At 36.5% G+C, this 27,252-nt stretch overlaps 1 protein-coding gene across 5 annotated transcripts in view; it reads left to right on the forward strand.

The window, feature by feature from the left end:
- The window catches only part of ANAPC10 (anaphase promoting complex subunit 10), a 212,051-nt gene that overhangs the window by 23,572 nt on the left and 161,227 nt on the right, over positions 1–27,252 (forward strand). For 4 of the 5 annotated variants that reach the window (XM_043485336.1, XM_043485356.1, XM_043485348.1 and 1 more), the window contains exons 3-4: positions 565–655; positions 10,728–10,848. In XM_043485336.1, coding sequence (XP_043341271.1) covers positions 565–655; positions 10,728–10,848 — 212 coding nt within the window. Of the gene's footprint in view, positions 1–564; positions 656–10,727; positions 10,849–11,043; positions 12,191–27,252 lie in introns of those variants that run through there. The other variant, XM_043485342.1, reaches the window with a different exon arrangement.

The following is a 27,252-nucleotide window of genomic DNA, read 5'->3' on the forward strand; positions in this document are numbered from 1 at the left end:
GTATTGCACCTGTGTGCTCACCAGTCCTGAACCTTTGGGCCACTTCTCAGAATATTTGTTCTGACATAAATATTCTGCCACGTATTTTTCCAGCAAAGATGGGTTTACTTAGGACCAGCAGAGGATTGCAATTCAGGGTCTGCAACCACAGTAAACCATGTGCAGTTCCCACAATGAAGGGAAGTAGCACCCTTCTGTAGGGAGGAAAAAGAAGTGGGAGAGCTTTAATAAACAAAAAGCCCATGGCTTTTCACTGACTGAGTCCTTGCCAGGAAAGGAGAGGAGTCTGTCTTCTTCGTTTTGGTTCTGTCATGGTCACAGGGTATCAGAACTCCCCGTCTGGTCTCCCAACTCTGTCTAATTGAGATTTCTGTTTATTAATTTTTTATGCTTCTAAGAATTGAGGGCTGGTTAAGAGGATGGGAGAACTTTGGTTAATTTAAATCTCACAGTACTCACCATCCTCTTTATCAAACTTGCTGGACAAATATATATAGTAGTTTTATGTTTTGAATATATGGCTCTTCCTTTTTCATGAGAATTCATTGTCACTTGTGATTTTAGGATTTGGAGTGGATCAGTTACGAGATGACAATCTAGAAACTTACTGGCAATCAGATGGCTCCCAGCCTCATTTAGTGAACATACAATTCAGGTAATACATTTTTTTAATTTTTCAATTTGTATAGGTTATAAGTGGACAAAGAAGTTAATTTTATTGACATAAAATTTAAAGAAATATAGGAATTATTGTGAAGTACACTTAACTCTGCTCTTTATAAGCCTCAGAGATTACTTTTCTACTCAATTATATTGTGTTTTAAGTTTACTCTGTCTTATCCTTTATGAATTCTTCTTTTTCCCATTTAATCAATACTTTTTGTTGAAGTATAGTTGATTTGCAACATTGTGTTAATTTCTGCCATACAGCAAAGTGATTCACTTATATATATACATTCTTTTTTTAGAATATTCTTTTCCATTATGATTTTATCATATGATATTGAATATATTAATAGGTCTCTGTGCTATATATAGTAGGACCTTGTTGTTTTCTTTATGTATTCTTCATGGTATTTACACAGTTCCTTTTATGTAGATAATTTGTCAGATATACTTTGCAATATGATTTATATCAGAAAAATATGCTTTGCTTATGACTCAATGCAATGCCTTAAATGAATTGCTTGAAGTATACCAGAAGTGATGATGGTAAGTTTGTTAGGTATAAACCACTCATGTAGCTTCTCATACTTGTACTTCAATTTGGAAGAAAACTTTATTCTAACTTATTACCTCTAAGGACACTTTCAGTTTTTAAATGCTTAATTTTGGTGTAAATGAAACACAGTCATATGTTTGTCAGTTGCTTTGAATTTATTGATGGATAGAAACCAGTTAACTTGCTTATCTTGCTCCATATGCACCATCTATTTTAACATTCTGTAGCATAGTATTTTTAGTTTGTTTTTATTGTCCTAGAATACAGATCAACGCATTTCTAATGAAAAAACCCAATAGTAAATATTTTAGGCCTTTTGTGCTGTCTGGTCTCTGTTGCAACTACTCATTAATGCCATTATAGCATGAAAGCAGCTGTAGGCAGTGCATGATCACTGAATTTAGCTGTTCTAATTAGTAATTGTAAAGGTCCTTGTTTGTTTATTTTATACACAATAGTGTATGTATGTTAATCCCAGACTCCTAATTTCTCTGTCTACCCTCCCCTCCCCCACCGCCCTGCTGTTTTCTCTGGCAGCCATACATTTGTTTTCTGTTAATACATGGATTTGTTTTGTAAGTGAGTTCATTTATATCATTTTGTTAGATTCTACTTGTGAGTGATATTTGATATTTGTCTTTGTCTGACTTACTTCACTTAATATAACAAGCTCTAGGTTCATCCGTGTTGCTGCAAATGGCATTATTTCGTGCTTCTTTATGACTGAGTAATATCCCATTGTGCGTATATACCACGTCTTCTTTATCCATTTGTCTTTGGACATTTAAGTTTCTTCCATCTTTTGACTATTATAAATTGTGCTGCAGTGAACATTGGGGTGCCTCAATATTTTTGAGTTATAGTTGTCTCCAGATATATGCCCATGATTGGGGTTCCTGGATCATATGGTAACTGAAGTTTTAGCTTTTTTAAGGAACCTTTATACTGTTCTCTAGGTCTTCCCTGATAGCTCAGTTGGTAGAGAGTCTGCCTGCAATGCAGGGGACCCCAGTTCGATTCCTAGGTCGGGAAGATCCCCTGGAGAAGGGATAGACTACCCACTCCAGTATTCTTGGACTTGTCTGGTGGCTCAGCTGGTAAAGAATCCATCTGCAATGCGGGAGACCTGGGTTCAATCCCTGGGTTGGGAAGATCCCTTCTGGAGTGGAGAATTCTATGGACTGTATAGCCGATGGGGTTGCAAAGAGTCAGACACGACTGAGCAACTTTCACTTCCTTCCTTGTATTATTCTTCATAGTGGCTGCACCAATTTACATTCCCACCAGCCATGTAGGAGGGTTCCTTTTTCTCCACACCCTCTCCAGCGTTTATTATTTGTAGACTTTTTAATGATAGCCATTCCAACTGGTATGAGGTGATACCTCACTGTAGATTTGATTTCTCTAATAATTAGTGCTATTGAGAATCTTTTCATGTGCCTATTGGCCATCTGTATGTCTTCTTTGGAGAAATATCTGTTTAGGTACTCTGCTCAGTTTTTGATTGAATTTTTTTTTATTAAGCCTTATGAATTGTTTGTGTATTTTGGAAATTAATCACTTGTTGGTAGCATCATTTGCAGATATTTTCTCCATCTGTAGGTTGTCTTTTCATTTTGTATATAGTTTCCTTTTCTATGCAAAAGCTTTTATTAGGTTCCTTTTGTTTATTTATTTATTTTTTTAATTTCTTTTAGGAGACAGATCCAAAAATACATTGTGGCAACATATGTCATAGAGTGTTCTATGTTTTCCTCCAGGAGTTTTACAGTATCTGGTTTTACATTTAGGTCTTTAATCCATTTTGAATTTATTTTTGTGTGTTGTGTTAGAGAATGTTCTAATCTCATCCTTTAACATATAGGTGTCCAGTTTTCCCAACACCTTGTATTGAAGAGGCCATCTTTTCTCCATTGTATATTCTTGCCTCCTTTGCTGCAGATTAATTGACCGTAAGGGCATGGATTTAGAGCTTCCTAGGTAGTGCTAGTGGTAAAAAACCCATCTGCCAATGCAGAAGATGCAAGAGATGCAGGTTTGATCCCTGGGTCAGAAAGATCCCCTGGAGGAGGGCATGGCAGCCCACTCCAGTATTCTTGTCTGGAGAATCCCGTGCCAGAGGAGCCTGGCGGGCTACATTCCATAGGGTTGCAGAGTTGGACATGACTGACGTGACTTAGCACAGCACACAGTCACACGCTGATTTGTTTCTGGGCTTTCTGTCCTGTTTTGTTGATCTATGTGTCTGTTTCTGTGCTGGTACTGTACTGTTTTGATGACTGTAGCTTTGTAGTAGTCTAAAGTCAAGGAGCGTCATTCCTCCAGCTCCGTTTTTTCTCAAGATTGTTTTGACTATTTGGCATCTTTGTGTTTCCATACAAGTTTTAAAAATATTTTGTTCTAATTCTTTGAAAAATGCCATTGGTAATTTGATAGGGATAGCATTGAATCTGTAGATTGCCTTGGGTGTTATGGTAATTTTAACAATAATGATTCTTCCAATCCAGGAACACAGTATATCTTTCCATCTGTGTGTGTTGTCTTTAATTTTTTTCATCACCATCTTATGATGATCAGCTTTTGGAGTACAGGTCTTTTGCCTCCTTAGGTAGGTTTATTCTTAGGTAATTTATTCTTGTTTGATGTGATGGTAAATGAGATTATTTCCTTAATTTCTCTTCTGATATTTCATTGCAGTATATAGAAATGCAACAGATTTCTGTCTATTAACTTAGTATCCAGCAACTTTACTGAATTCGCTGATGAGCTGTAGTGGTTTTTCAGTAGTGTCTTTGGGATTTTCTAGGTATAGCATCATGTAATTTGCAGACAGTAACAGTTTTATTTCTTTTCCAATCTGAATTCTTTTTATTTCTTTTTCTTCTCTTACTGCTGTGGCTAGGACTTCCAAAACTATGTTGAATAAAAGTGGTGAGAGTGGGCATCCTTGTCTTGCTCCTGATCTTAGAGGAAATGCTTTCAGTTTTTTGCCATTGACTATGATGTTAGCTGTGGGTTTGTTTTATATGCCCTTTATTCTGTTAAGGTATGTTCCCTCTATGCCCACTTTCTGAAGAGTTTTTTTTTTTTTATCATAACTGGATGTTGAATTTTATCAAAAACTTTTCCTACGTCTCTTAAGATGATGATATTGTTTTAGTCTTCATTATGTTAATGTGTATTTCTTTGATTAATTTAAGGATGTTGAAATATCCTTGCATCTTTGGGATAAATCCCACTTGATTGTGATGTATGATCCTTTTACTGTATTGTTGGTTTCGGATTGCTAATATTTTATTGAAAATTTTTGCACCTATGTTCATCAGTGCTATTGGCCTGTTATTTTCCTTTTTTTGTGGTATCTTTGTCCAGTTTTGGTATCAGAGTGATGGTGTCTTCATAGAATGAGTTTAGAAGTATTTCTCCCTCTGCAGTTTTTTGGAATAGTTTAAGAAAGATGTGTTAACTCTTCTCCAAATGAAGTTCATAGTTCCTGGCTCACCTCTGCAGCCATCTGGTCCTAGACTTCTACTTGTTGGGAGTTTTTAAATTACTGATTCAGTTTCAGTACCGGGAATTCATCTGCTCATATTTTCTATTTCTTCTTGGTTCAGTCTTGGGAGGTTGTATCTTTCTAAGAATTTGTCCATTTCTTCTAGGTTGTCCCTTTTATTAGTTGCTCATAGTGGTCTCTTTCAATTCTTTGTATTTTGTGCTGTTGGTTATAACTTTTCCTTTTTCATTTCTGATTTTATTGATTTGGTCCCTTCTGCTTTTTTTCTTGATGAGTTTGGCTAAGGATTTATCAATTTTGTTTATCTTTTCAAATAAACAGCTTTTAGTTTCATTGTTCTTTTCTGTTGCTTTTTAGTCTACGTGCACGCTAAGTTTCTTCAGTCATGTCTAACTCTGTGCGACCCCATGGACTGTAGCCCACCAGGCTCCTCTGTCCATGGAATTTTCCAGGCAAGAATGCTGGAGTGGGTTGCCATGCCCTTCTCCAGGGATCTCCTCTGACCCAGGGATCAAACCTGCATCTCTTATGTCTTCAGCATTGGCAGGCAGGTTCACTAGGATTCATGTAGAATTGCTATTATTTCTTAATTAGATCGGCTTCCTTGGTGGCTCAGATGGTAAAGAATCTGCCTGCAGTGCAGGAGGCCTGGGTTTGATTCCTGGGATGGGAAGATCCCTGGAGGAGGGCATGGCAACCCACTCCCCATATTCTTGCTTGGAGAATCCCCGTGGACAGAGGTGCTTCGTGGGCTCAGTCCATGGGGTTGCACAGAGTCGGATATGACTGAACAACTAAGTACAGCACAGCACTTGCTTAGATATTTGATAAAATTAACCACCGAAGCGATCTGTTCCCAGTGAACGTCATGTGAAGTTGTTTTTTCTAAACATACTATTTATTATTTAATTTATTTTCTATGCCTGAATCAGCTTTCTTTTTTGCCATAGCACAGATTTTGATTACCAGTTTCTCTCCCATTTCATTGATACATTTCTCCCTCCAGAAAAATACAGTTTTTATGCCTCAGTTGTCAGCAGGTTTTAAAATTACTTTTTAGTGTAATTTTTATTTTATATATGGGTATAGTTGATTTACAATGTTGTGTACAGCTAGGTGATTAAATTATATATATATGTATATATTCATTGTTTATCAGATTCTTTTCCTATATGGGTTATTACAGAATATTGAGTAGAGGTTTTTTATTGTGCTAAATAGTAGGTTCTTGTTGATCTGTTTTATTGAATCAGTTTTGATAAGTTGTTTTCAAAATTCATCTAATTTATTGGCCCAAAGTTGTTACCAATATTCCATTATCGCAATAGTGTGATTTGAAAATACATACTTGGTTATTCAGATGTCTCATATATACTTGGTCTTCATTCATACTTCTTACCTACAGCTCCCTAAACCCTTAGAATTTCCTGAATGATAAGAGCATTGGGATGATATTTGACTTCTTGCTCTCAGGTTCTTGAAAACACTTAAGGGAATGGGACTTTGGGTTCTGCTCAAGAGTGGGAGCTAGTTTTGGAGAGAATCAGCCATATGATCAGAAGGTTGGAACTTGCAGTCCCACCCCGTGATTTCCAGGAAAGGGAGACAATATTTTCCAGTATGTTCACATTATTCTGGAGAAGGAAATGGCAACCCACTCCAATATTCTTGCCTGGAGAATCCCATGGACAGAGGAACCTGGCGGGCTACAGTCCATGGGCTCGCAAAGAACTGGACACGACCGAGCGACTGACACTTCACATTATTATTTCCAGTTGCATATGCTCTTCTTTAGCTTTGCTGCTTCCTAATCAGGAGATGGCATCTATGTCTCCTCTCTTGAAACTAGTCAGGCCTTTGTGGATTTCTTGTCTAATAGAATATGGATGTTATAATACTGTTATTTCTAAGACCTGGTCATAAAAGTCCGTTTCTTCCTTGTTCTCTGTCTCTTTAATGGATTCTTTCCCTTGGTACTCGTTTACCATGCTTGAGAAAACCTATATGAAATAGAGAAACCCATAAAAAAATTAATCAAAACCCAAGCCTCAGCTAAGCTCCCAGCTGACAAGCAGCACAGCTTGCTGGCTGTATTGGTGAGCCATCTAGAAGCACATCCTTCAGCTGTCAAGTCAGGTAGTCACACCCGATGCTGTGTGGAGCCTTCCCTTCTGGGCCCGTCCAAATTCCAGACTAGTAAACAAACCAAAAAATTATTTTTTTAAGTCATTAAGTTTTGAGGTGGTTTGTTATATACCTATAGGTACATATTTATGTTTTCTCTTTTTAAGTTGCTATTTTTTAATTCCATCATTTCTGTCTTTTCTTTAGCTGCCTTAATTGACTGCTTTTTCGTCATTATGGGTCATGTTTTTCTGATTCTTCATAGTAATTTTTGATTAGGTGCTGGATATAGTAAACTTTACCAAGTTGAGTGTTAGATTTTTCTTTTTAAAGGGAATTAGACTTTGCTCTGGCAGTCAGCTAAGTTACTCAGGAATAAAGTTGATGGGGTTTCCCTGGTGGCTCAGTGGTAAAAAACCCACCTGCCAATGCAGGAGACATGGGTTTGATCCCGGGTCCGAAAAGGTACTACCTGCTGTGCACCACGATTACTGAACCTCATCTCTAGAGCCTGGGCCCCACAGCTGCTCAGCCCACGTGCCCCAGCTCCTGAAGCCTGTGCACGCTAGAGCCTGTACTCTGCAAAAGAGAAGCCACTGCAATTAGAGAAAACCCCAAGCAGCAATAAAGACCCAGCTCAGCAAAAAAAAAAAAAAAAAACAAAAACACCCGAGTTTCTTTATTTAAAAAAAAGAATCAACTTGATCTTTTTTAGGCTTGACTTTAAACCTCTTTACCGGGAACCTATACTACCTTTTACTCTAGGGTGGAAGTCAGCAAACTCTTTGTAATGGGGTAGACAGTAAATATTTTAGGCCTGGCAAACTATATTTAGGGTTCAATAATATTGAACCCTGAAATTAAACAGACTTACCCATCCAGTCATGAAAGTGCTAGACAGGTGGAGCCAGCCCCTATTAAATGTGTGATGTGAAGGATCTAAGCGCATGTTTGCTTCCTGCCAAGCTCTTTCTCACAGAAAGGGGAGAGTAGTGGGTGAGGGGATAGAGAAAGGCTGGGAAGATTACTTATGTCATCAGAATGAAAGTATTACGCTCTTTCTTCTCCCTTGTTACAGTACTTTATCCTAAGATGCCTGGCATATAGTAAGCATTCAGTTATGGTGATTATTATGATGATTTGAGCAATTTGAGTAGCTGCCACTGTCTCATAATCTGTGTATTTACCCTTCCCACATGCGTTGCCATTGGACAAACAGCATGATTTTCTATGCAGTATTATTTTTTAAATTTACCATGAGATAAAATTTGTAAATAACTTTAAAAGGCTTTATGGAGTAATAGTTTTAAATTTTTGGTGAGGCACAGTTTGCTTCGCAAATCTAATGGAACTACACATATAGTATGTTATACCTGTGATTTCTGGGGCTACATAGACCTGGCTTACTGGTAGCTCAGTTGGTAAAGAATCTGCCTGCAGTGCAGGAGACCCAGGTTCCATCCCTGGGTGGGGAAGATCCCCTGGAAAAGGAAATGACAACCCACTCCAATATTCTTGCCTGGGAAACCCCATGGACAGAGGAGCCTGGCAGGCTACAGTCCATGGGGTTGCAAAGAGTGGGACATGACTGAGCCATTAAAGCATAGTCCCGAGGGTAAGAACCCATGATGTGGATCAAATTTAAAGAATTATAAACATCTCCACGCTACTGTTAAATGGTGTCAACAGCACTGCTGAATTAGCTAAAATACAATTAATAGAAAGGTGATGGTAGTTAAGATCCTGTGAGGCAGGGAGACACGTGTGAACTCCGACTCTGCCCACTTACTAGCTTTGTGACCTTAAGCCAGTTACTAACCTGAGTGTTACTTTTTTTTTTCTCTCCCTTTAATCAGTAAAATTGAGGTGATAATAGTTCCTATATCACCGGGTTGAGGAGTCAATGAGATAATATATATATAAAACATTGATTCTGGGCCAGACACACAGTATATTCACTTATTCACTCGATGTTTCTGCTGTTGCTGTTGTGTTTATAATCATTAGTGTTGTTATTATCCTTTGCCTTTCTAACCTAACTCTGATTATCTTTAGGTTCAGTGACTAAATTATCCTGAATTTAATAACAGAGATGAAATTATTCTGAGCAGAAAGTTTGGTCCTTTAGATCTGCTTTTGTTAAGAAAGAAAAAGGAATCCTTACGAGTCATCTTCATGATCTTTGATCTTTCCACGACAAGAAAGACCTTTCACTGCCTGTTTATGGCTGGTGTATCAGGGAAAAGATCTTTTGTACGCCTTCAAAATTTCCCCTTCTTCCTGTGTTTCCCCTCCTGTCTCCTTCCTGGCCCAGCAGACAGAGAATGATGTCTGTTTGATACCGCTCCGCTGGCCTCTTTTGAAAATCTGGTAATGGCATTTATCCTGTCAGCAATTCCTGAGTATTTAGTGTTTTACATCTTGATCTGTCTTTATTACTTGAGGAACAGCCCTTAACTTTCCCCATTCCTTTCTGATGAAAAGCTTAGGCTATAGAAGTTTGGTCCCCTCACTAAGCTACAGATCCCCTGCTGTTTTTATAGACCGACTTTTGACACAGACTGCTTCTGTTCAAGTAGCTCATTGTTGTTAAGTGAGTGCCAGTTTATACCAGATCTTAACTTTTAAATCACGTTGAAATAGACTTCTTAATGGTTATTTTGGTTGATGTTTAAATTGTCTGTTTTTTCCCCCAATGACCAAAATAATACATGCTTATTTTAAAACATTAATCAGAAAATAGAAATCATAAAAAAGAAATAAGCTCTACACCATCAAAATACTTTTACTATTTTTGTATGGTTCTATATAGGCCTTTTTCTGTATGTATGTAGGTTTATATGATTTTAAAAATTTTTTGTTTTTCCCAAAATGACATCCTTTTTTTCAGTCTGTTTTATAATCTGCTTTTTCCCCTTCTTTAACTATCTATGTATATTTTAAATAGTTGTGTAATATTTCATTGAATTGGTGTATTATAATTTGTTTAGCTAATTCTCTATTGAGATGGACATTTAGGTTATTTATAATTTTTCAGTGACTTAACTGCAGGACAATAAACATTTCTCTTTATCTATTTTATAGTAGTTTTGTTATTGTTGTCTTTTAATGCATTCTTAGAAGTTCTTTGTGAGTCAAAGACTTTACATCTACTAAATGGCCATGAATGTATGTTTTCCTAGTCATATTTGGGTATTATCAGTTATTTTCATATTTCCCAATATGATTAAAAAGCCAATGTCTATGTTTTAATTTCCTGTTTCTTTGATTATTAGAGATTGAACATATTTTAATTTTTTTTTTTTTTTTTGGCCACTAGCAGTTTTCTGAGATTAATTTTTATTACATAGTCTTTGCTTATTTTTCTAAGATGTATATTTTAAAAAAGTAGAGTTTTATTTCTTGCACTAAGTAATAAGATTATACTTTCTAGTTTTTAAAATAGTCTTTGCTAGACTTAGTTTCTCCCTTAGCTAGTTATTTTCAAGTATTAACGTAGGAAATTAAGTAATTACTGACTAGAAAAGAAAACCAAGCTTGTTAGCATAATTTTCTTTGTCTAAAACACAAGTGAGGAGAACTGAAACTCTCAGTGCTTATTTGCACTCTAAGGTACCTACTTTGCTTAACTGGTCCTTCTTTAGCATCTTGCTCTTGACCTTGTTCTAGGTGAGAGATGTATGTAAAAGTAACGTGTATATGTTTTTTCACATGTTCTTCATTTTTATTATTGTTAAAGAACATGGAAATCATTGATCTAAATACTAATTTTAGCAAAATATGACTTTTAAAGTCAGAAGATAAGATGTTTGGAATATAATCTTTCCACATGATAAAAGCATGTTGTTTTTACTTTATTGCTTTTAGAAGAAAAACAACAGTGAAGACATTATGTATTTATGCGGATTACAAATCTGATGAAAGCTACACTCCAAGCAAGATCTCAGTCAGAGTAGGAAATAATTTTCACAACCTTCAAGAAATTCGGGTATGTCTTTAAAATTTTTAAAAATATTTTGTCCAGTAACATTTGCTGTTTTAAAAGATGGTCACTTTCGACATTAAACAGATTAAAACGTTAATTTATAAAAGGGAAGGTGTTAATATTTTAGAAAACACTTTATATTTTTTATATTTTTAATTTTCTTCTGAATTCTGATTGTTATCTGTATTTTTTCTCCAGTATTTTATTATGGAAAATTTCAGATATACAGAAAAGCTGAAAGAACTAAACAGTGAACCCCAACATACTCATACTCATATTCTAGACTATACAGTTGTTAGTGTTTTGCTGTATTTGCTTTATTATAATCTGTTCATTATCTCATTTTTATGTGCATTTCAAAATAGGTTATAGATATTTCTACATTTCACCCCAAATACTTTAGCATGGCATATGATAACTAGAGTTGTTAATATTTCTAAAGGTTCATTTTTTAAGGTAAAATTTATGTAAGTTTTGTACAGCTCTTAATTATATTATTTGGTGAGTTTTGGCAAATGTATAATACATCTGTATAGCCTCAACTCCTGTTAAGATACAGGACTTTACATTACCCAGAAAATTACCTCATATTTCTTTCTAGTCAGTCCCCATATCTGTCTTACCCTCAGTGGTAACTGTTGTGATTTTGTTCGTTCATTCATTCATTCATACCACAGATCAGTTTTGCCTGTTCTAGAATGTCATATAAAGGGAATCATACAGAGTATACATTTATGTAAAGATTCTTCCACTCAGCCTAATTTTTTTGAGATTCATCCATGTTGTCGCATGTATTGGTACTTCATTTTTTGGATTCCTGAGTTGTAATCCATTGTTTGAATAAACTACAATTTATTTATCTTCTGACAACTTTCTGAAGCCAATAGGACCATGCTTTTGTGACCTGAATTTTATTAATCCCCAAATATTTACATTCCAGAGATATTTTCAATGATTTTGAAATGGGGGAAAATCGTGACCCTTATTTGCGTTTTTTCTTTTCAGAAAATCTTTGAGCTCAAATAGTCATTAAAATCTTTTAAATTAGGTGGTTCTGAGAAATCTAGGACCTATAATTTTTGAAAGACTTTGAGTTAAATTGTGGCCTGGACTCTGACTTGGTGTTTATAATTTAGATCTATCTATGTTTATATTTCTTCCCTGAGTTAGTAGTAGAATACTTAATAAAAATCGTATGTACTTTTCATTGTTTTCTCATTAAGTGCAATGTTTCCCTGTTGTGAAATTTGCTTATACATTAACAAATAAGAAGTAAGTATATTGTCCACAGGTATAATTGTTGTTTGATCTTCTTTGAAATAAATTCATTGCTTTTTGAGACGAATACTTGGTCTTCTTCCAGAGTTATCTTCCTTTATTTTTAAAGAGTATTTTTGTAAATTTCCTCAAGGACTAATTTGATTTTGAAAGATTGCCATAAAAGAGAGAGTCTTATTCTAGTTTAAAAACATCTCTTATTTTCTCCTGACAGACCATGCTGGTTAATTTGTATTTCCTGTGCTTGAATAAATTCATAAAGAGATCAGCTCTGAATTTTCTTCATTTACATTTTTTTCAACTTTTACTTTTTTCATTCAGAATCATTAAAAATTTTATTATCATAGTCATATTGGACCATTTGCTAGACTTTTATTAGTCAATTAGTCATGTATTTGATACATTTAGTTAATGCTTAAAGCCTTGAGATATTTACTTCTTATATTTCAATTATTAAACATTTTATATTTATCACATGATTGGGTCACTCATATTGAGAAGCATTTGGGAGCAGAGTCAGCTTGTTTTGATTTAGAACTAAAGATTTGTCATAAAGGTTGTCAGACAGGGAAACGTTAGAAAGAAGGGTTTGGTCCAAGATACGTATGGTATATATTTATAATGTCCACTAGATGTCACTGTTGTCCTTTAATTGCTGTTCTCCTAAACGTAGAGATTAAGTTGAATACCTCAAGGAGTCCTAGTTGCACTAGTTTTTTCAAGAGTGTATTAAAAAATTCTTTAATGCATTTTGGGAACTGTGGTCTTCATGTCTGATTTCTTGATATGTGTTAAATATATGTTTGTATTTGTAAATTATAGAAACATTAAAGAATATTTGGACTATTGTAGAATATTTTAAATCTTGTCTTTGCTTTTATTATATCATTTAAGTCATGAAACATTAGCCATATAGAATAAGGGCTCTTTTAAATAGTCTCTAAGTGTGTTTATATTTCTGTGTAGTGACCACATAGCCTCATGAGACCAATAATAATAAATATTACCAGGTGATAATGTAAGTTGTTTTCCTGAAAAACTTAATGAACATACTGTTTCTCTGCCACAGTTCTCACTAAGGAACCATAATTTTTGGATTTTGCTTTAAAATATTAGTGCTGCCTTTGCAGCTCATAGTATAAAGAATACTTTTATCTTTAATTATACATCTTTATATGTGATTTATTCTGTTTACCTTTTTTCTTTTGTAAGTTAAAGAAGTTAAGAATTTGACAGCACTTTGTTTTTCAAGGAAAGATAAGCAGAGCATGATTTTATTTTCTTAACGTTACTCCTCTATAACATCTAAATTGTTACTTTTAAAAAATCTTTGCTTTTTCTAACTCAGTTACTAAGACAAGTGATTAAAATAGTGTGAACTTTTGTGAGGTTTTTAGAACCATCATTTTATTAGTTATAGGACTGATTTAACTGAGTGGAAAATCCAACTAAATCTTTTTATATTTTTCCATGGATGCCTGCCCACCGGAGGGTGTATGTAGTGTGTATTGGAGTGTTTTAATAGGTTTTCCTTTTTTACTAGAAATTATGGATTTGTTTACTTGAAGCACTCTAAAGCCTGTTTTCTGTAACTTTGTTATTGATTTGAAATAGCAACTTTGAAAAAAATTATAGTTCAGGGTGAGAAAAACTTATCAGCCATCCTGTTTATCCAACTAGTACTAGTTTTCTAGCATACATTTTCTTCCATTTCAGTTATAAAGTATGACATTATATGTAGATCTTTGTTTCCTCTGTTGAAAAATCTCTGCAAAAAGATCAGGCCCTTCCTTTACTATTCTAGAATGCATATTTTAACCTGTATTCCTGAAGAGGAACTTAAAACAGAAATTAAGTTCAGACTTTCTGTCTAATGGATGCAAGATACTGACACTGGGTTTGGCCAATTAGAACATTTTTCGTACCACAGTTGAATTTATTTATGCTGCTCATTCTGCTCCCCTGTTTTCAAAATTATCTATCTTACACAAATCGGAAACCCAACAGCCTAAGAACATTGTATGTTTATAATTTATTGCTTCTGCAGAAGAGACTATTTCTATATGGAAGTAAGAATTTAGCATTTCAGAGTCTGTGTCATCATCTTTTCAATATATTTAATCTCAGTGCTGTTACTTTTATGCAAGAAATCATGTTCATGTTGTCCAGGAAGTTATTCTAGAGATGTTTTCAAATAAAGATATAGTTTCTCTTTAACTATTTAAATCCCTTGTATTTTAGCATTATGTTTTGGTTTAATGTTGTTCTTTTCCTTTGCTCTCAGAAGGGAGAATATTTGTGAAGGAAATTTTTTGTTGTTTATCGTGAGGAACCAGAATACTACTATGTATTATGATCATTTTAGAATACATCCCCAGCTAAAAATCTAAGAAAATTTAAAGTCCTTTTCAGTTTTCTAACTGGGCGAATAGATACATGTGTATGTATGGCTGAGTCCCTTTGCTGTCCACCTGAAACTATGACAACGTTGTTAATCGGCTATACTCCAATACAAAATAAAAGGTTTTTAAAGAAATTACTAAAGACAGTTCTCTTTTTATCTCTGTGTGTATTCTCATTCCCATAAAAAAAAAACTATTGTAGAAATTTTTGTTCTCCAATATAAAACTAAAGTTGTTTATTAGACATATAGTGGCAGCTCTCAAAATTATTTCTACACAGTTTATGAAAAACTACTTGCTAATTTAAGGTTAAGCAGATGTTTTCAGCATATGTGAAAGTTGTCCTTTGGTTCATTGTTAGTATTTTACTTCTAAAATTTGTAGCCACAAGAGGATAAAGTACTGATGGAGCCCCAAGTTGAGCACTTAAGTGAATTTTGAGCCTTGCTTTTGTCTTCAGATAATAAAGCTCTTACCAAGTGTTTTTTTTTTTTTTTTTTAAGAGGAGGCTTGAAACAAGTCTTTAATGTTAAGAGAGCCATAATGATATTTTCCTTTTCTTCCATGTGGGCGAGCATTTTGGCTGTCTACCTTGTGTCTTAAATAAGTAGCATGGTTATGAGAGTCCATATATGGTACTTTGACAGAAGTGGTTAATAAGTCAGCTCTTCTGTTAAAATAACATTTACTATTATAATTTGCGTTCCATTAATGTGTGTGGTAGAGTGCGGAGATGCAGACAAAGGCTCTGCCTCTCTCCATTGATCTTAAAATCTACTTTTATTTACTTTCTTATGAGAGGCCTATTTTAAACAACTTGATATAAAGTAGAATGATTTAAGCAGTATCTACAGACATAAATTGGTGTGATAAGACAGTGTTTAATTTACTGAGCCTTTGGAAAAAATAGTTTTTATTGAATTTAGCTAATTGGAAAGAAAATATTTTTTAGAATCAGTTTTTATAACTAATTTTAGGACATTTTGAAATGAGTGTGGAATATTTTGGTGTGGTACACACACTTTTTTGGCTAGAAATAGTGTCTTTTATCCCTTTCTAAACATAATGAAAAATATTCATAATTATCAGTGCATACATTACTTATTTCTCAAATGGAGTTGAGATAACTATGCATTTGGCATATGTTTCTTCTTGAAACTTAAAATATATTACAGAATAGAATAGTATATATATTTTTAGGAGAGGAACATTCTTATATCTCTTGTGTTTTGTTTGACCACAAACTTAAACTACAGATTTTTTGCATAGCCTGACATCCTCATGTAAGACAGATTCATGCTTTGTTCAGTAAATATTTATTTAGAGGCTGTTAAGTACCAGACACTGTATTAGGTACAAGGGATACAGCAGACATAGTCACTATTTCTGCCTTCAAGCACTTTGCAGTCTGGTGGAAGAGACAGGCAAATAAATAAACAATTACAATTTAGTAAATACACACAGGGTGTATGAGAACACAATAGTTTAAAATTTTTTTAATTTAATGATAGTAATAGTTTGAAAATTTTTTCTAAAAGAGGTGATGGTTCGACTGAATCTGAAGGATGGATGTAAAGCCTACTTGGGTGGAGAATAAAGTGGAACTGTTTCACCATCAAGGTTCCATACAAAGGTGTGGAAGCACGCAGGCCTGGCGTGATGGCAGAACTGCCAGGAGCTTAGCATGCCTGACAGCTGGGCAGGTGTGAGGCATCTCAGGAAAGACTGGGAAAGGGTTTATTCTTTCAGCATACTTACTGTGATGGTACTGGCCTGTGTACGTAAGGAGTTACCTCTTTTTGTAGAGTAAATACATAAGTGTTCCACTGAAAATGATACAGGTGAGAGTCAGGTTGTGCCTGCTGTCAGACTTCTAGGGAGCTCGGACTTGGAATGAGGAAACATTGATAAAGTGAGATCCTGGACCTGGTAGGACTGGAGCAGTGTGAAAACCAGGCTTGGAGTCGTGAGTGCGGGCTTACTTGCTCAGTCGTGTCCGACTCTTCTGCCACCCTTTGAACTGTAACCCACCAGACTCCTCTGTCCATGGGATATTTCAGGCAAGAAAACTGGAGTGGGTCTCCATTTCCTCCTCCAGGGGATCAGGGTACAAATTACGAGGATTTAACTAAGGTGAGAGCGGTTGGGTTCAAGAGGAAGTAGAATCCAAAGGACTTGTGAATGATTGCCACCTGGAAGTATCAGCAGGTGATTCAAGTAGGTAGGACGGGACATCTAGAATTCTTCTCATGTCTGGCATCTGGTTGAATATTGCGATTTAATGGGAAACAGAATATAGAGTAAGGACCGTAGAGGTGGGGATGGAGAGAAAGTTTAAGCTAATGAGATTAATTTTGCCCCTGGTTTCTTGCATTGATGAAAGACTTTTCACTGGGTAGTCAGGTCCATGAAGCTGAACTTGAGGAAAAAAGTCTAGGTTAGAGGTGTGCGTTTGGGAATCATCCATGGGAAGTAGCAGCTTAGGTGTGAGTTTCGATTTCATTCAAGGAGTGCGTATGGTTGAAAAGAATACCGGAGCTGAAACTGTGGGAAATGCCAATATTCAAGGATTGGGTAGTCAAAGGTCATCCAATGAAAAACACTGAGAGGAACTGCCAGAGATGAGAATAAAAATCAAGAAAATATAATGTCACAGAACTGATAATGGTCAAGAACTCAGTTAGATACAGACTAAGTGAGAGTTTCCTTCCTAAGCCTCTGTGACATGTTGTAATAGGCAATGTATTTAAATGCAGCTCTGAACTAAGGCAGTTCTTGCAAGTAGTTCAGTCACTCTTTGGAGGGATAGTTTCTAAATTTATATTAATAGATTGGAGACTAATGAAATTAATTTGCTTTTGTAACAATAATTCTAAGTTTTCCTATCATAGTATTTGTGCTAAGTAAGAAGATTCTGATGGGCGTTCTTGTTTCGTAAGTCTTTAAATTGGAAGGTTTTGTCCTGCTGATGCATGCTTAAAGGAAACTATGAAGTCGATCGGGTTTCTTTCAAGAGCATTGTGCTGTACAGTTGCTTTTCTCAAGAGCGTTTTCACAACAGTTGTGGAAAAATTGCATTTTTTTTTTTTAAAGGCAGAGTGACAGTAGTAACAGTCAAGGGCAAAGAAAACAAAAAACAGCATTAGAAAGCGCTTTATTTAACCCTGGGCTTCCCTGATGGCTCGGTAAAGAATCTGCTTGCAATGCAGGAGACCTGAGTTTGATCCCTGGGTCAGGAAGGTTCCCGGGAGAAGAGAATGGCAACCTACTCCAGTATTCTTGCCTGGAGAATTCCATGGAGCCTGGAGGGCTATACCGTCCATGGGGTCGCAAAGAGTTGGACACAACCGAGCAACTAACACTTTCACTTTATTTAATCATATGGCAGGATGTGGGTTTCCCAGGTGGTGCTAGTGGTAAAGAACCTGCTTGCCAATGCAGGAGACATAAGAGACACAACTGAAGCGACTTCAGAAACACACACATCATGGCAGGATGTAATACAATAATACAGTAAAGTGTACTTATTATGTGCTTTACTTACAAATATGAAAATGAGATATGGATTATCAACCCCTGTTATGTAAAGAAAGCTTACTGAGTGTGACCAGCTGAATGAGCCAGGACTAAGTACCTGACTGAAAACCTAGCAGGTGTCGGAAACAGTAGACTTTAATTAAAAAAGTCAAATAAATATACCAGCAGTCAGTCCACAGACTTGCCACTGACCTATGTTTGTATACTTCACTTCAAAAAGATTATCTAAATAAATCCAATCGATTCCTTCTCAGAAAAAAAAAATTGTTTTAATGTGATAAAAAAAATAACCCCATAGAGTTCGTCATCTTAACATTTTTAAGTATATAGTCCAGCAGTGTTAAGTATATTCACATTGTTGTATAACAGATCTCCAGAATGTTTTTATCTTGCCATACTGAAAATCTGTGTCCATTAAACAAGTCCTTGTCATTTCCCTCCCCTCAGACCCCAGGAACCACCAGTCTGCTTTCTGTCTCTGAATCTGACTACTTTAGGTACCTCATACAAGTGAAGTCATATAGTATATGTCTTTTCGTGACTAGCACATTTCAGCTAGCACGATGTCTTTGAGGTTCTTCCAAGTTATAGCATGTGATAGGATTCCTTTCCTTTCTAAGACTGTCATATTCCATTGTATATATAGACCACATTATGTTTGTCCATCTACCTGACAATGGACACTCAGTTGCTTCTACCTCGAGATTATTGTGAATAATGCTGCTTTGAACACGGGTGAGCAAATATTTCTCTGAAACCCTGCTTTCTTTGGAGTATAAATCCAGAAGTGGAATTGCAGAATCATATGGTAGTTATATTTTTTAATTGTTTGCCTCTCTCAGAAGTATGGCTTATAAGAAACAGGCAAGTTAGCAGTAAGACTTGATGCAAAAACATAGCAATTAGAAGAAGGAGGGGTAAGGTGAAGGGCTGTGCACCATTGAAACTTTAAAGTTAGAAGATTATAAGCTGTGAGGTACAGGAGTGGGCAGGATGGCATATGAATGGAGTGGATATAAGGACAGAGACACCAGGAGAAAGACAGATAGTGTAGAGCAAGTGCCTGGTGCCCCAGCATTTTTCATTTCCTGACCTTTCTGATACCTGGTTGTTTATTTTCTCCTGGTTTCCCACATATATATAAACTTCCCCATCATCTTCCACCTCCTGTAGACTTTTGAGTGAGTTTTATCCCTGACTACTAAAATGACCCTGATTAGAACAGTAGTAGCAGCAGAAGGAGCTGCAGTGTTTCTTGCTGAGAAATACCTGCTGAAAATATTTTTCATAATTTAAATATATATTGAATTGAGGTGAGCCTACTCAAAGACTTTTTTTGTGTGTCAGCCTCTTATTTCACATGTGTTAAATGAAGAATTAGTAATCTCCAAATATTAGAGGCAAATAGTTGATTTTTTTTATAGGACCAATGTTGCATTTGGAAGAGAAGAATTGGCATGTCAATTTTGATTTTTTAAAAAATATTTATTTATTTGCTGCTCTGGTCTTAGTTGAGGAATGCAAACTCTTAGTTGCAGCATATGGGATCTAGTTCCCTGACCAGGGATCGATCCCGGGCACCCTGCGTTGGGAGCGCCGAGTCTTAGCCTCTGGACCACCAGAGAAGTCCCTCAGTTTTGATTTAGATTGGATTGACCGTCATAGAATCGTTTCTGAGTTGTTGTGCTCACTGTTGTTTGTGTTTATTGTTAGCTCTGTGGTTTATTGAGCACTTCCTACACACGTCGCTGTGCTAAGCAGTCAGCACTCACAGTTTCATTTTGTCTCTCTGAAGCTCACGTGGTAGTCAGGTATCATCCCCATATTCAAATCAAGCTGAGACTTAGGGAGGTGAAGTAGATCCCGTGCTATAGGGCTCACGCTCAACGTGAGACTGTTAGAACTGAAAGGAACTTCAGAGGCAAATCGAGTTCATCAGAAACTCAGGTGCCGAACAAACGGGCAGGTAACGCACCACCGCTGATCCCTGCCTTATCCAGAGGGGGCCGGCTGGTACTCAGTTCCAGCCTTCGTACCTCGGGGGATATAGGTGCAGTGTTGCCAGTCTTACAGTTTTTAAAGAGAAATCATAAATCTGGATTTGAATATGAAATTTCCCAATTTTTAAAACATGCTGGGCAAACAAGGTATATTTGCTGCTGGATGTGGCCACAAATTAGCAGCTTCTTACCAAGTACAATGCTTTTATTTACAAGCAATATACCATGAGGTGAAGTAAGCTGCCCAGTGTCACACAACGAAGCAGATTTTTAGCTGGAAACCAACGAACATTATGTATTTCTTTCATTTTTTTCCTTAAAAAAAAATCACATTAGATTACAAGTTACCAAGACATTTCATCAAGTTTTTCAGAAAAATTGAAATCTGTAGCTGAGGAAGTGAGCTAGTTAGAAGTGGGGGGATAGATTGTTTATTGATTTTTGAAGTGTATTTAAAAATTATTTACTCCCTTGGTGTATCCTCTTGAAAATTATTGATACTTGTAATGCTAAAGTTGTTGGCATGTGTGCATGCATGTTAGGTCACTTCAGTTGTATCCTACTCTTTGTGACCCTCTGAACTGTAGCCCACCAGGCCCCTCTCTCCATGGGATTCTCCATGTAGGAATGTTGGAGTGGGTTGCCATGTTCTCCAGGGCATCTTCCTGACCCAGGGATTGAACCTGTGACTCTTAGGTCTCCTGCATTGGCAGGCAGGTTCTTTACCGCTGGCATCACCTGGGAAGCCTGTTGTTGGCATACATGTTTATAAATATTTGCTTTTCTTTTTGCTGGTTGCTTTTGCTTAATGATTTTATAAAGGCCTTTAAGCAGGGTAATTTGGAGAATAAAATTTCTAAGGAGAAAAGAAAAAATCTCCAAGTTTCAGAAAAAAAGAGTGAGAATATTGGAGTAGGAACTCTGGGAATATAAGCCAATTGATACTTTCTTCTGTGGCTACGAGCATTCGTAGGTTTGGGGGCATAGGATATCTTTCCTCTTATATTTACAGTTACAGCTAGTGGTAGAAAACAGTAGTTCAACTACCTCAGTACTGTTTTCAGAACAAATTGTCGACTTTGCAATTAGCTTAAAAATGGTGATTAGCTAAAATGATCCATAGCTAATCTTGATCTCTGGTGCTTAATTAAGTAGGGCAGAGGTGACCTTCAAAGTACTTCTGGATCTAGAATCAGACTGAGTGATACTGTAACTTTGAGACAGTAGTAGGGAAATTATTTAGATGTTAGCTGTGTAACAATTTTTATTTTCTGAAGCCTTATCTTGTTCTGAATTAATATGGTGTTTTTTAAATAGTCGTGTAAATGTGCTACTGCCTTATTTTTGATAATGAAGATTACAAGTTCTTATTCTGGATCTTATGTAATCTGTAGGTTCTCATTCTTTGCCACCAAATGAACAAAATTATCATATAGTTACAGATACCTCAGATTGAAATACATAATGCTAAGAGAATGAGAAGACAAGCCACAGACTGGGAGAAAATATTTGCAAAAGATACCTCTCATAAAGCACTGTTATCCAAAATATACAAAAAACTTTAAAAACTCAATAAGAAAACAAACAACCTGATTTTAAAAATAGGCCAAAGATCTTACCAAACATCTCACCAAAGAAGATACACGAACGGCACATAAGCATATGAAAACGTGCTCTGCATCGTATGTAATCAGGGAAACGCAAACTGAAAGGAGATAATAGTACACATTTTATTAGAATGACAAGAATCCTGAGCCCTTAGTGTACCCAGTCCTCACAAGGATATGGAGCAAAAGGCTCTCTCTCACGGCTGGTTGGAAGGCAAGATAGTGCAGCCACTTCCCTGGCTCACACTGTGAAGAATCCACCTGCAATGCAGAAGACCCGGGTTCAGTTCCTGGGTTGGAAAGAGCCACTGGAGAAGGGAATGGCTACTCTCTCCAGCATTCCTGCCTGGAGAAATTCCATGGACAGAGGAGCCTGGTGTTACAAAGAGTCAGACGTGACTGAGCCACTTTCGCTTTCACTTTGGAAGACAGTTTGGCAGTTTCTTAAAAAACTAAATGTACTCTTACCGTATGATCCAGCAGTCTTGCACTTTGATATTTACTCAAAGAAGTTGAAAACTTACATCCACACAAAATCCTGCACCCAGATGTTTATAGCAGTTTTATTCACAATTGCTAAAACTTGGAAGCAACCAAGGCATCCCTCAGTAGGTAAATGGATAAATAAACTGACAGTGGAATGTTATTCAGTGTTAAAAAGAAACGGACTCTCAACCTGTGTAAAGACATGGAGGAATCTTAAATGTATATTCCCAGTGGAAAGAAGCCAATCTTGAAAGGCTACATATTGTATAATTTTAACTGTGTGACATTCTAGAAGAGGCAAAACTTGGGCGGGGGAGGGAATAAGAAGATTACAGATTGCCAGGAGTTGAGTGTGATGGGAAGATGAATAGCTGGGACTGAGATTTTTAGAGCTGTAAAGATACTCTTTGTGATACTATAAAGATGGATACATGTCATGGTATCAAGTTGGTGCAAGCATAATTGTGGTTTTGAATGGTGAATTTTTGTCATTATATCTAGGCTCAAACACTTCTTTATTAATCAAGATAGGAATCATTACAATCAACCCATTCTTGCCAACGAGAAATAAGTTTGTTTATTTGTATGGCATAAAAATCTATACTTCAGGGTTCAATGAACTCTTAGAAAGCACTTTCTGCCACCTGCTATTTCTGGAAACATTTTCCCTGCAAAAAGTTGTCAAGATGCTTAAAGAAATGGTGGTTGGCGAGAGGTCAGATGAGGCAAAACTTCATAGCCCAATTCATTCAGCTTTTGAGTGTTGATTCAAAAGTTGAAGTGTTGGTTGTGTGACGTGTGATCGGGCGTTGTCATGCAAAGGAATTGGGCTCTTTCTGATGACCAATGCCGGCTGCAGGCATTGCATTTTTTAGTGCATCTCATCGATTTGCTGAGCATACTTCTCAGATGTAGTGGTTTCGCTGGGATTCAGAAAGTTGTAGTGGGTCAGACTGGCAGCAGAACACACCAAACAGTGGCCATGACCTTTTTTGGTGCAAGTTTGGCTTTGAGGGGCTTCCCTGGTGGCTCAGCTGGTAAAGAATTGGCTGCAGTGCAGGAGACGTGGGTTCGATCCCTGAGTTGGGAAGATCCCCTGAAGAAGGGAATGACTACCCACTCCAGTGTTCTGGCCTGGAGAATTTCATGGACTGTGTAGTCCATGGGGTCACAAAGAGTTGGACACGACTGAGCAACTTTCACTTGGCTTTGGGAAGTACTTTAGAGCTTCTTCTTTGTCCAGCCACTGAGCTGGTCTTCGCTGGTTGTCATGTAAAATCCACTTTTCATCGCATGTCACAATCCAATCGAGAAATGGTTCATTATTGTTGCATAGAATAGGAGAAGATGACACTTCAAAATGATGATTTTTTAAAAATTTTGGTTAGCTCATGAGGCACCCACTTATTGAGCTTTTTCATCTTTCCAATTTGCTTCAAATGCTGTATGACCATAGAATAGTTTACATTGAGTTCTTTGGCAACTTCTTGTTCCAGTATTCTTGCCTGGAAAATCCTATGGACAGAGAAGTCTGGTAGGCTACCGTCCACGGGGTCGCAAGAGTCGGACCCGACTGAGCGACTTCACTTTCACTTTCACTTGTGTAGTTGGAAGAGGATCATCAGTTGATGATCTTCTCGACTGATCATTGTCAACTTCTGATGGCCTAGTACTATACTCCTCATCTTCAAGGCCCTTGTTTTCTTTGCAAAACTTCTTGGACCTCCACTGCACTGTATGTTCATTAGGAGTTCCTGGGCCAAACGCACTGTTGATGTTGCAAGTTGTCAGTGCTGCTTTACGACCCATTTTGAACTCAAATAAGAAAATCGCTTGAATTTGCTTTTTGTCTAACATCATTTCCCTAGTCTGAAATGAATATCAGTTCAGTTCAGTCGCTCAGTCGTGTCCGACTCTTTGTGACCCCATCAATCACAGCACGCCGTGCTTGCCTGTTCATCACCAACTCCCGGAGTTTACTCAAATTTATGTCATTCTAAAATAAATAGAAACAACAAGTAATGTCACTAGCAAATAAATAAATAAATAAAGTGAGAAATGTGTATTAAAATGATATATAACATAACCACATTTATTTAAGAATGTATTCCAGGGGGGCGGTCCTAAGATGGTGGAGGAATAGGACGGGGAGACCACTTTCTCCCCCACACATTCAGTGAAAGATCATTTGAATGCTGAGCAAATACCACAAGAATGTATTCCAGTATCAAATGCAAAGTTCAACAGTGCAAAACTATAGTTAGTTCTGCGCCAACCTAACACATGTGTCCTATTCCATAGAACGTATAACATAGGAGTAGAACTCCTGAATGTAAACTTTGGACCTCAGGTGATTATGAATGTGTCAGTAGAGGTTCACCCTTTGTAACGTATGTACCAATCTGGTGTTGGATTGTTGATAATGCGGGAGGCCATGCTTGTGTGGGGCAGGGGCATATGGGAAATCTATACATTTGTCTCTCTTTTGCTGTGAATAAAAAAACTGCTTTAAAAAGTAATCTTTGTTATAAAAGATAGTATTTTCTTTATCTCCCTACCGCTGAGAGGAAGCAGTTTTCTTAGGGTTTACTTGGCACACTGAGCTCATATAAAATAGTAATTATAACAGACTGACAGCTAGTGTTTTCCCTACTTCTTCCCTGAAGAACACGCTCGCTAAGTAAACACATGAGACTTCATAGTAATAAGTACCCTGATATTTTTTTCTGTAGACAACATCTCCAATTTTATAATAGAAATCAATAAAATAATTATTAAAAGACTTACAGCCAGTAATTACTAAAAATGCTATTTTAGTATATACATTTATTCTTATTTAGAAAGCAACTTTGAAAATACATAGATTCTGACCCTAAAATATTTAGACTAAATAGTGTGTTTAGGATCTAATTTTTAAAGAATCCCTGTTCAAATAATCTTGTATTTTTTAACTTATTGAATTTCAGTTTTGTATGAGTTTATCTAAGTATTCAGATTTGGTAGACTCCTCTGAAGTTGAGGGAAAGGTACTCTGTGATTGTTTAATGGTAGATACAAAGTAAATTAAGTTTTTCAGGCAGAGTATATCATCCTTCAAGATTCTGTTTTTGCTTTTTCTCCCATTTCACTTAATTGTAGTGAATCTTGCCAATCAATATGCGTTTTTTACATAGTGTTTCTTTTACACTAACCTTATACGATAATAACTGTGGCCTTTGACTTATTCCCTTAATTGTACTTTCTTTGAGATTTGTGAGAAAATTGAATATTGTTGTTCAGTCACTTAAGTTGTGTCCAACCATTTGCAGCCCCATGGACTGCAGCACGCTGTCCTCCACTTTCTCTCAGAACTTGCTCAAATTCATGTCCATTGAGTTGGTGATGCTATCTAACCATCTCATCCTCTGTCGTCCCCTTGTCCTCCCGCCTTCAATTTTACCCAGCATCAGGGTCTTTTCCAGTGAGTCAGCTCTTTGCATCAGGTGACCAAAGTATTGGAGCTTCAGCCTCAACATCAGTCCTTCCAGTGAATTTTCAGAATTGATTTCCTTTAGGATGGACTGGTTTGATCTTCTTGAAGTCCAGAGGGCTCTCAAGAGTCAAGTCGTCTCCAGCAGCACAGTTTGAAAGCATCAGTTCTTTGGTGCTCAGCCTTCTTTATGGTCCAACTCTCACCTCTGTACATGACTACTGGCAAAAACCATAGCTTTGACTATATGAACCTTTGTCAGCAAAGTGATGCCTCTGCTTTTTAGTATGGTGTCTAGGTTTGTCCTAGCTTTTCTTACAAGGAGCAAGCATCTTTTAATTTCATGGCAGTCACTGTCTGCAGTGATTTTGGAGCCCAAGAAAGTAAAATCTGTCACTGCTTCCACTTTTCCCCCTTCTATTTGCCATGAAGTGCCCTTTAAAAGAATAGTCCTTTAAAAAAAAAAGATTGCATTTGGTTTCATTGTTCACTAAGTATTATACTCATTTTAGATATTGCTAACCCCTTAAAACTTAATATAAAAGCTTTCTTTTCCTATGTTTCGGGAAATACAATAAAGAGATATTACACATAAAACTTATGTAAAAAATGACTGGGTTGCCAGTAGTCTCAAAAGTTTATTTTTAGATCTTCAGACTAATTTTCCAAGAGTTGAGTTTCCTCATTTTTTAAAATTGGGAATTTCTTGAAGACATGCATATTCTCTAGCTATTAAAACCATTATACTTTGGCTGCATTATTTTATAAAATGGCTTTTATAGAATTTCTCTTTAGTATTAACCAATATACCTACTTTGAGATACATAAGAAATTATGAAATTTGTTGCAATTCTGTTAGAAATTTTTTTGAGGATGTAGTCTACTATATCACAAAGTGGCCTTTTTATACAGATCCAGAGTAAGAATTTCCTCCAGATCTGAATTCAGGAAAAGCGTTTTGGTTCTTATTATGCATGCGTGCACACACACAAGTTCCTCTACTGAAGAACTTTTCAACTTAAGGACTTTAGTAGACGTGAAAATCTGACTGTTGTAATAGAGCAGTGAGTAGGGGGAGAAGTTCGTCAGCTCTGTTAGTTACCAATATGTGGTATTAGCAGTTGATTTTTATAGTTAAAAATTCACACATATGACTAAATGGACTTAATGATAGCTCTTTGGAATATAATTAAGTAGAAGAACCTCTGTACTGTCAGAACCAATAATGACACCCACTTTTCTTTGACTGCCAGGAACTGTGGAGCCAAATTTGTGACCTACTTAATAAGAATTCTGTGTGTATTTCTGTGCCCTAATCTTTCCTTTCTGCCATTTAATAATTTTGTGCTATATTTCTTACCAGCTGCCACAAATCTTTGGTAGCTGCCACTAGCACAGGGACAGTATCTGTCTTAATCACCCTCATGCCTAAGTATGTGGCACACAGGGGCTCAGTTAATATTTGTGCAATTTTTTTTTTCTGCAGTGGCCCTAGTATTTATTTTAAAGATAGTGGAGGGGCATCTGTTTTAGCTTTACTAAAGAAAAGAATTCTAGGTAGATTAGTTCTTAAACTCATTCCACCCTGGCAGCCCCACTTTCTGGTGTAAGCGTATGATCCTAGAGAA

The sequence above is a fragment of the Cervus canadensis genome, chromosome 1 (genome assembly GCF_019320065.1).
Source record: "Cervus canadensis isolate Bull #8, Minnesota chromosome 1, ASM1932006v1, whole genome shotgun sequence".
Taxonomy (NCBI): Eukaryota; Metazoa; Chordata; class Mammalia; order Artiodactyla; family Cervidae; genus Cervus; species Cervus canadensis.